Below are 10711 nucleotides of genomic sequence, written 5' to 3'. Positions count from 1 at the left end.
GGTCAGATGCGAAAAAATATATATAATGATAAATGAAAAATAGATAAAATTATAACAATAAATAGAATAAATGGATAGGTATAGTTAAATAATAAACAGGTAAATAGTAAATAATGATAGATTGACAGGTTAATAATAATAAATGAAAATCAAGGAAATAATAAACAGACAAATGATAACAAATAAACAAATGATATAGAATAAATGACAATCATTAGAGCATACCACCTGTCATCACCATCAATAAAGTTATCTAATCTTCTCTTAAAACAACTAATTATTCCCGCGCTCATTTAATGGTTACTAAGCTCAAACCAGCTCTTGTCTATTTCCTTCTTAAACATGAACTTGTCCAATTTGAATTCATTACTGCGAGTCTTGCCCTTTTGTCTTAGTATGATGATCTTGCCTCCATCACCCTTGTTAAAGCCCTTCCTCTTCCTCTTAACTTCCTTCCAAAACATCTATTTATTATTTTCAAAATTTTCTGTCATACTCTTTCCCATTTCACATCTGCTCCACTCTTTGCTTCCTTCATCTAATGCTTAACTTCCTTTCTCTTTACTTTGTATCTCTCATACGATTCCCTCGTCCTAATTTTGTAGCCAATCTATGAATGCCTGCTTCTTCACCCTTCTTTGCTTCCTCATCCCACCACTCGCTACCCTTCTTTCTATTTCCTCCCGCCCTCCTTGTTCCACACACCATCTTTGCACACCTTATGACTCCCTCCTTGAACAATCCCCATTCCTCCTCCACTCCTAGTTCTAATCTATCCTTTACTCTCTCTCCCACTCCTTCATATACTTATTCTCCTTTTTTTCATTTAAGCAGTTCACTCTAAGTACCTCTCTACCTTCTGCCCTTTTCCTCTTTCTCCACTCTTAATTTACCTTCCACCAGGAAATGATCTGATATTCCCCCACTCTCTCCCCTTAGAACAAGTACTTCCTTAACTCTTCCTACCATACTCCTGGTAACCACAATATAGTCCATTAACGCTCTATCTGCCACCCTCTCCCATGTGTACTTATGCTTGACTTTCTTCTTAAACATTGTATTTGCTATCATCAACTCTCTTTCAAGACACATCTCCACCATCAATTCGCCACTATGATTTTGGCCTCGAACTCCATACTTCCCAATCACTCCATCAATTGGTTCATTTCCTACCCTAGCATTTAGGTCTTCCAATACAACTACATTGACATTTCTCTATGTACTCATTTTATCTACCCAAATGCCTCCCTTTCCTCTACTTTCTTCTCACTACCAGGCCCATACGCACTTACAAAAACCCACATCTCCTTCATCCACATCAACCTTGATGACACCTCCTTCCACTCCACTACCCGCTTACTAGTATAGCCACCCCTTCTCTTCCTCGTCCCCTCTTCACTCCTGAGTACCTCCCAAACTCACAGTTGCCCTTTCCTTTCATTTTAGTTTCGCTCAAAGCCAGTACATCCGTCTTTCTTCTCACATACTGCCTATCCCTTCCCTTTTACTCTCATCTGTACCACATCAAAAGACCCAAACCTTAGGGTACTGGTTGGAGAACTCCCAGACCCTCTTATGCCTTTACTTTCTTTTTTAGGAATGTCCCCTTTTGGGGCTACAGGTAGGACTCCTAATCCCACCCCCCGTCCCTTTTTGTTGCCTTTCACGACTCAAGTGGAAATACTTGGTGGCAGTATTCTTTTCCCCCACCACAGGGTAGGTAGGCGAAAAAAAGGAAATGAATATTCAGAGAAATTGTACAGGACAGTAACAAGGGGTTGGGGGACAGCATAACGGAGGGACAGTCATAGTGTCATCATTTCTCTATGTACAGAGTTTTCCTCTATCACAGACAAAATGATGTGTGGCTCTGGTCTGTAGGGGCACCCCATATAGACCCTAAAGTATCAACTGCATGCTACTTTGCCACAATAACATGCAGCCAATATCCATCTTAACTACCTTTCTTTCTATTTCCTCCCATCTTCCTTGTTCCACATATCATCTTTGCACACCTTGAACCATCCCTATTCCTCTTCCACTCCTAGTTCTACTCTATCCTTCACTCCTGTTTCAGCTTCATTATGTACTCCTTTTCTTTCTCATTTAAGCAGTTCACTTCAAACACCTCCCTACCTTCTGTCCTTTTCCTCTCTCTCCATTCTCAACTTACTAAAAAAAATCATGATATTCCTCCACTCTCTCCCCTTTGAACATGTAAATCCTTAACTCTTCCTACTATACTCCTGGTCACCACTATAGTCCATTAATGCTCTATCTACCACCCTCTCCCATGTGTACTTATGCTTGACTTTCTTCCTAAACACTGTATTTGCTATTATCAACTCTCTAGACATCTCCATGATTTTTTCCTGGGACTCCACACTTACCACTCTATTGGTTAATTTCCTACCCTAGCATTAAGGTCTCCCAATACTACTACATTGATATGTCTCCCTAATCCCTCTATGCACTCATTTAAATCTATCCAAAAAGCCTCCATTTCCTCTACACTCTTCTCACTAACAGTCCCATATACACTTACAAAAAACCCACAACTCCCTTCCCAGTTTCAACTTCATCCTTGAAGAAACTTCCTTCCACTCCACCACACAATTACCTATTTCTTCACTTACTAGTATAGTCATCCCTTCTCTCCCTCATCCTCTCTTCACTCCTGAGATCTTCCCAAACTCAAACTCATCCCTCCCTTACAACTTGGTTTCACTCAATGCCAGCACATCCATCTCTCTTCTTGCAAACATACTGCCTATTTCTTCCCTTTCACTCTCATCTGTACTGCATCCATGCACATAAAAGACACCTTAGGGTACTGGTTGGAAAACTCCTCCCAGACCCTCTTAGTACCTTTATCTTACCTCTGGGGCCACAGGGAGAAGGATACCTAGTCCTATTCTTGTCACCATATACATCTAAGGTTGGAAGACTTGTTGGCAGTATTCTTTTCCCCCACCACATGGCTTGGTGAAATGAAAATGAATATTCAGAGAAATGGTACAGGACAGTAACAAAAGTTGGGGGGACAGCATAACAGTGACAGTTGCAGTATGATAAAGAATCATTGTTTCTCTATGAATAGATTTCCTCTACCACAGACTAAACTATGTGTAACTCTGGTCCATAGGAGCACCCCATATCAGATGCATGCTACTTAGCAGCTTTTAACCCTGCAATAACATGCAGCCACTACCCCAGTGGGTAATATTTATTGTAAATTATAATTTTTTCGTTTATTATCTATCATTATTTTATTCATCTACATTTTTTTTCTGCATCCAACCTAGTTATGGATCAAAAGGTCTTCTGTTGGCATGCTCTTCCTTTTTAATACATTTTAGCATTGGTTGTTCCTTGTACATCACAATTTGGTCAATACATATGCTCTAATTTTGGCCTGAAACCAAGTGTTTCACTAACACTGACTCAATTTAATTTCATTATTTACTATCCCCATTTGTAAAATTCTCCCCTTTAAGGGTAGGCACATCCTCAAAGGCCCACACACTTCATGCAGAATCAAGACCCATTTAACGACCCTCCAATCTCAGCACCTTGGACAGGTGATCCTTTCCCCCCATCCACACCACTCATTATAAGCAATGCAGGAAGGCACACTTTCCCACTCCTCGTCCAACCAAAATAATTTATGAAGCTGATGAGATGAACATACATTTGAGCCGTCTTTTCACAAATTCACCGACGTTAATACAGGGACAATAAAAAGACAGCATAAATCAATAAATTCTTATTCCAACAGGCAATGGATTGATACATAGGTAAAGAAAAATAAAGAGAAATCAAGAAGTCAGGAACTTAAATGATGGTAACCACATCTAAATTTATTCAAAGTACATTTATCATGGCTCTTCACCATCAATTGCATTGTTGAGGTGTTCAATCTACTTGAGCCTTATGATACAACCATCCTCTAAATATAATTAAATTTGCATTCAGTTGAAGCACACACAAGAAATCAAAGATGCTGGCAGTAGGACAGAAGTATCGGGAAGTAGGTCACTTCACAATGCAAGTGGTTTTTAACAATCCTTAAAATTTCCTATTCATCAGTCTGAAACAAAAAATAAACCAAATTATAAAACAGTGCTCCAAATTGCAGACTTAAAGAACGAACTGCAATACTAAACTCAACATGCAAAATGTGCAACTACTGTTAGGGTTCTACAGAATATATATGAAAAGTATGGCTGTAATTCAAATGCATAGATGGTCTTCTGCAGGAGAGGCCAAGGGCAATGGATTGATTGAACACACACATATATATATATACACCTGGAAGCACCTGGAAGAAAACAATATAATAAACTCGAGACAATTTGGATTCAGACAGTGAAAGCTATGTGCTACAAATTTAAGTGGTTTCTAATCAAGACTAATAGATATATAGGGATGGAATGGCTGATTGTGCTTTCCTAGACTTACAAAAAGCCTTTGACAAAGTACTGCACAAAAAATTACATACATATATATATAATAATAATAAATAAATAAAAACTACTATAAAATAATAGTAATGGAAACATAGGAGGGATACAAGGTAACCTACTAAACTGGATGATTTCCTGCATAGCAGATAAATGAGAGTAGTGCTCAGAGAAAAGTGTTCTGGTTGGAAGGAAGAGACAAGTGGAGTTCCACAGGGATTAGTATTGGCTCCAATAATGCTTGCTATTTATGTGAATGACAAGGATGAAGATGTGGAATATTAGATGTGAGTGGTGTACAAGGTTCATGAATAGATTTGGATTGACACTACAGCAAAAAAAACTCATATTGCTCAAAAATTGCCAAGACATTGAGCATAAAGTTCATAATTTTTCAAAATTTGTTCTGAAGTGTAAAATGTTTGATTTTTCCTTAGGAAATATTGGAAACATGGATGAAACTCCCATGTATTTTGATATGCCGGGAAACACTACTATCGACAGTGTGGGAAGTAAAACTACAGGGCATAAAACGCACCATTTTACTATTGTGCTAGCCTGCCAAGCTGATGGAAAAAAGCTTCGTCCAAAGGAGTCTTTTCCACCAGATGTAATTATGAAAGTGTATCCTAAGGGATGGATGGATGAAAACCTAACAAAATTTTGGTTGGATGAAGTGTGGATGAAAAGGCCAGGTCCCTTGCTCAAAACTGGAAGTATTCTAGTCTGGGATATGTTTAAGTCACATTGCTGTGAGTCTGTCAAAGTTAAGCTGAAGGAATACCGCACAAGGCAAGCAGTCATTCTGGGTGGTTGCACTTCTGTTCTGCAGCCACTTGACGTTTCAGTAAATAAACCTTTCAATACTACATTCACAAATTGTGGACATCTTGGATTGAGTTTAATAGTAGAATGGGTGAAAGAAGCCTGGGGCAGTATTCCTGAAGAACTAATAATTAAGTCCTTCAAAAAATGTTGCATCTCAAATGCCATGGATGGAACTGAAGACATGTTATATGAGAATTTGGTTGCTTCAGCTTCAAGCACAGACGAGATATTAAGTGAGGATTTGGTAGCTTCAACTACAAGCACAAATGAGGACGAAGATGAACCTAACATATGTGATGATGAGCTGAATGACTACTGAAATAACCAATGATGATGTGTTAATTGATGAACAAATTATAAGATTGTTTGAAAGTGATGATGACTATGAAAAAGAATTTTCTGGATTTGACAGTGATGGTGTCAGTGAAAAATAACTTGAGGGATACAGTCCAGATGAAGTACCAGGGTATAGGCTAAATTAATAAACACTTTTACTAAAGTACAGTAACATTTTCTTCTATACTGTTGTATAGTGTCCTGTTGGCAGTTAAACTAACTTTTTTTGGTCAAGTTGACTATAACATTTTTTACGCAAGTGCATGTTTACAATTGTAGTTTTAGAAACAACTATTGTTTATGTAAGTTTGCATTATGAGCATGCGTGACAGTCGGACAATCTACACATGTTCAGATATTAAAATTTTGTGATTGAAGTTTTGAAATAAAGGTAAATATCTGATAATTTTTATGTTTGAATGAGTCTTATAAATCACCAGATTATAGTGTGACCTATCAGCGGGTCAACCCCAAATAACCACTTTGACAACCACAAACCAGAGGTGCTACCTATCCACTGGGGTTAGGTTCCTGAAATTACCGCGTATGATCAAATCCGCGTATGCTGACTTTCCATATTAAATACAGAGAACCGTATGTATGTGGTGTATGTGGCGTTTGTGGCGCATGTTGTTTGTGCGTATATACGTGTGTGTATGTGGCGTATATGCATATGTGGCGTATATTCATATGTGTGTATGTGGAGTATACACGTGTGTGTGTGTATGTGGCATATGTATGTGTGTGTGTATGTGGTGTATGTATGTGTGTGTGGTGTGTGTGTGTGTGCGTGTATGTGTCTATGTTCACATGTACAAGTAAGCATGTACGTGCGTGAGTCTGTGTTCGTATTTGTGTACACGCACGCGCATTCACAAAATACACTGGTTGTCTAACACGTGTCTACGTGTGTGTCTACACGTGTGTAAGTCTGTTTTTAATCTCCCAAACCACCACTGCCAGTAACAACAAGAACCTCATAAGAGAAATTAAGACATGACAAGCAGTCATTATCAGACTTATTAGTTGTGTTCCAAACGAAAGAAACATTACACTTCAACAGGTTAGGGCGGTAAAATTTCATGATAGCACGGCGCATGTGGTGGAAGTGACAAGCTAAAGCTTGTTGGCTACCCCCCTACTCCCCCTCTCCTCCCTCCTGCATCAGTGCCCGGAAGTTGACATGTAACCGCAGGCAGCCACCCATGGCTATCCCCTCGCCCCACACCCTTGTTTGAGCAGTTCCCTGTGTACATAATAACCGCGTTATATGAGGATCGACTGTATATGGTAAAATAGAAAGCAGTCACCACAAATGTTTGCGATGTTGCCGTGTGTGTGCGTATGCGTGCCTGACTTGGCGCGAATTTTAAAACGGTTCTCTACATTTGAGATGGTTTTGAAATAAAATCCGCGTATGATTGAATCCGTGTTATTCGAATCCGCATTATTTGAGGGACTCCTGTACCTCTAAACATACATAATAAAACAAGACCATTACCCATTCTTTGTTAAACATTCATACTATGCCTATTACTACGTATAATTGTGGGTTCTATTCCTTTATTTTTTTCTATCTTCTGTCTTTGGCATTTATCCACTTTTTACATACACTATCTAAATTAAATGAATTTCCATATAATAGGTAGCTTTTCATTTTCATAAGCATTTCCAAATGACGCTCTCCTGAATGGTTTCTAAATTTGTTTTTTATTTAATTCATTAGACTAATCCCCCTCTCACAGTCTGTACTAGATGCAAGGAAGGTTCCTCCAATATCCATCAACTAGCCAAATCACAGAACTCTTCATTCTGAACCATGTGTAAAATGATAAAATTCTTCATATAAACGTTTTCAAATTATTTCTACGCTACACCCAGGCGGAAAAGTAATCTAGTTTCCAATGAAAGCACTAGAGTTTGAAGAAAATGAAAAAGAAGAACAGAGAGAGAAAGGCAACTATTGGTTTGACGCTTGGCAAGTTAACATATTTTTAGAGAATTTATAAGTTAATGTTTGGGTGAAACTTCTTTAGTGAATACATACATACATATACCAAGGCTTTTTTCCCCTTCCAAGGGAGGTAGCCAAAAAGGGGAAGGCACAAAAACACTCCCACCCATTACATCCCCAAATACACTCCACACCCCTCCCACCCTTCCTCTCATCTGAGCACCTCCTGGATGACGGGTCATCCCTGCACCCTGCCCACCGCCCTGGGTCAGAAGCAGTGTCACAAGACACAGTACATCCACAGCAAGGCTGCTTCATTTAATCGGCGACCCCCCCTCTCCGTCCCCCTTTGCATATAAGGCGAGGACGGGGAGAAATCCCTTCGGGCTGCGTCAAAATTTACTCACACATACTACCCCACCCCCCCCGCCCATTTCTCCTCATGCAGTCACAACATCATCCATATACAACCATTCTCCACTCACCTCTGTCTTCCGTCCTCTCCCTTCCTTAACAGACATTCCCCTCTTCCCCAAAGCCCCCTTCACCCCATCCATCCACCTCATCCTAGGATGTCCCCTCATGTTCACTCCCTCCACATCTGCCTTAATATAATTTGAAAACCTTGTGTGCGCACTTTTTTTTTGTGTGCGTGCATACAGCTTAAAGGAAGCGCTGGCTGTATAAGAGAAGAAGCAAGCAATCAGATTGGTTACAAAATAAGATGAGAAAATCATACAAGAGGTAAAAAGAAAAGAGATATAAAATATAAGATAAAGGAGGCAAAGAGGAGAGTAGATGTGAAATGGGGTAAGAGTATGACAGAAAAATTTGAAAGTAATAAAAAGGTGTTTTGGAAGGACATTAAGAGAGGAAGAGGAGGTGAACCAAGTAGACAAGAAAAGGGAAAAGGTGCAGATGACGAGAGGATAATGGAGGAAATGGCAGTAAGCGGAAGATGGGTTAAGTATTTTAGGGAGTTGCTAAATGCTAAATGTGAGAAATGAGGAGGTGAGGAGGAGAACAGGGGTGGAAAAGGAGCTGGGAGATAGGGTTGATGAAAGAATATTAGGATGGTTTGGACACATGGAAAGAATGAGTGAAGAAAGACTAGTAAAAGAGGTGTGGAAGGCAGATGTGGAGGGAGTGAACATGAGGGGACGTCCAAGGATGAGGTGGATGGATGGGGTGAAGGGGGCTTTGGGGAAGAGGGGAATGTCTGTTGAGGAAGGATGGGAGAGGACAGAAGACAGGGGTGAATGGAGAATGGTTGTATATGGATGATGTTGTGATAGCATGAGGCGGAATGGGCAGGTGGATGGGGGGTGAGGTAGTATGTGTGAGCAAAATTTGACGCAGCCCGAAGGGATTTCTCCCTGACCTCTCATTTTATGCAATGGGGGGAAGGAGAGGGGGGTGGGGGTCGCCGATTTAATGAAGCGGCCTTGCTGTGGATGTGCTGTGTCTTGCGACACTGCTTCTGACCCAGGGCAGTGGACAAGGTGCAGGGATGGCCCGTCATTCAGGAGGTGCTAAGATAGGAGGGAGGGTGGAGGGATGTGGAGTGCATTCAGGGGTGGAATGGGTGGGATTGATTTTGTGCCTTTTTCTTTTTGGCTACCCCCCTTGTAAGGGGGAAAAAGCCTTGGTATATGTATGTATGCTAAATGTGAAGGAGTATAGGGAGGGATTGGTAGTTGCAGTGGGAAATGCTAAGAAAATGAGTGATGAATGAGGAAAATGAAGAAATAACAAATGATGAGGTGAAAGCAGTTATTAAAATGATAAGAGCTGGAAAGGCACCTGGGTTGGATGGGTGTCATGTGCAGTGTCTACAAAAGGGAGGTACAATTATGGTGGACTGGCTGGTGAGCTTATTTCATGTTTGTTTAAAAGAGGATAGAGTGCTGAAGGACTGAAGAGCCTGTATGGCTCCACTCTACAAGGGAAAAGGGGACAAGTGTGGGGGATCAGTTTATTGAGTGTAGTTGTTGTTGTCGTTCCCTAGACTGTCTGTCCGAGCAGTCCCGTCTCCCCAAGGAATGCTACAGCCGAAACTGGGTTTTCCCACAAATCCTTTATAGAGTGTATGTTGTGTTGTTTGCATGCATGATTGTGTATAATGCAGTCTTCCATTATGTGTTGTATGGTATGGGGTGAAGTGTTACATCTTGGGCAGCTGTTCACAATGCGGTCATCCAGCCTCTTCTGGTAGCTTAGAAGTGCTGGGTGGTGACCACACCGCAGTCTGGCCAAGTGGACTCTGTCCTTTTGTGGGAGAGAGGATTCAGAAGGGTGGATATCAGGGGGTCTGGCATGCAGCAGTGTTGTCTTTCAGTGTGTTAATGGAGCACTGAGTGATATGATTATGAATATGTTTCTGGAGGCTGGTATTTGGTGGTTGTGGAGGAAGAGAAGAAAGTATTTGTGCGTAATAAAGGTCTTTGGGTGTTGTTTTAATGTTTCTTTGTGTGTGTGGGTGTTCTGCTATGTAGTGTAGCGGGTGTGATGTGTTTGTGGTGGCTGCAGCAAGTGTTTGTGTGCCTCTCATGTCCAGGTGGTCCTTGACTTTGAGGACTTTTGTTTCATGATGTAAATGGTCTGTTGGTGTTGTATTTGTGCAGCCTGTAATTGTTTTTAGGGCTTTGTTTTGTATGATTTGAAGGGTGTTGTGGTGTGTCTCACTGAGATTAGGAGCCTATGCAGGACTCACATAATTCAACACTGAGCGTATGCATTGTTTGTATATTGTTATATTAATTTCTTTGTTTTGTCCAATTGTCGTTCCAGTGATTGACTTAAGTGCGTTAAGTCTAGGTGTGCATTTGTTTCTTATGTTTGTGATGTGTTGTTTGAAAGACATTGATGTATCGTATGTTACACCAAGAATTTTCAGTGTGTTGGGAAGGCTTATGGGAGGGTTTTAATTGAGAGGATTAGGTAAGGAACAGAGGGAGTAATTGGTGAGGAATAGTGTGGGTTTAGGAAAGGTAGGGGTTGCATGGATCAGATTTTTGTGCTAAGATATATATGTGAGAAAGCTTTCAGAAAAAGATGGGAGGGATGTTTTTTGGGCCTTTATGGATTTGGAAAAGGCTTGTGACAAGCTGGACAGGAAGGCACTGTGGGA

The 10711-nt window shown here is 40.6% G+C and overlaps 1 protein-coding gene across 10 annotated transcripts in view; it reads right to left on the bottom strand.

The window, feature by feature from the left end:
• Positions 1 to 3751: 3751 nt before the first annotated feature.
• LOC143036394 (E3 SUMO-protein ligase RanBP2-like) overlaps positions 3752 to 10711 on the bottom strand; it is a 216592-nt gene continuing 209632 nt past the window's right edge. For all 10 annotated transcript variants that reach the window (XM_076203695.1, XM_076203701.1, XM_076203703.1 and 7 more), the window contains one exon: positions 3752 to 4090. Coding sequence is in view for 1 of the 10 variants with exons in the window: in XM_076203701.1 (XP_076059816.1) it covers positions 4086 to 4090 (5 nt within the window). In the remaining 9 variants the exon portion in view is untranslated. The remainder of the gene's footprint in view (positions 4091 to 10711) is intronic.

This window comes from Oratosquilla oratoria, chromosome 20 (genome assembly GCF_046742065.1).
Source record: "Oratosquilla oratoria isolate Oo_2021 chromosome 20, ASM4674206v1, whole genome shotgun sequence".
Lineage (NCBI taxonomy): Eukaryota > Metazoa > Arthropoda > Malacostraca > Stomatopoda > Squillidae > Oratosquilla > Oratosquilla oratoria.
Note: the sequence above shows the minus strand (reverse complement) of the source record. Positions and strands in the feature narration are given on the sequence as shown.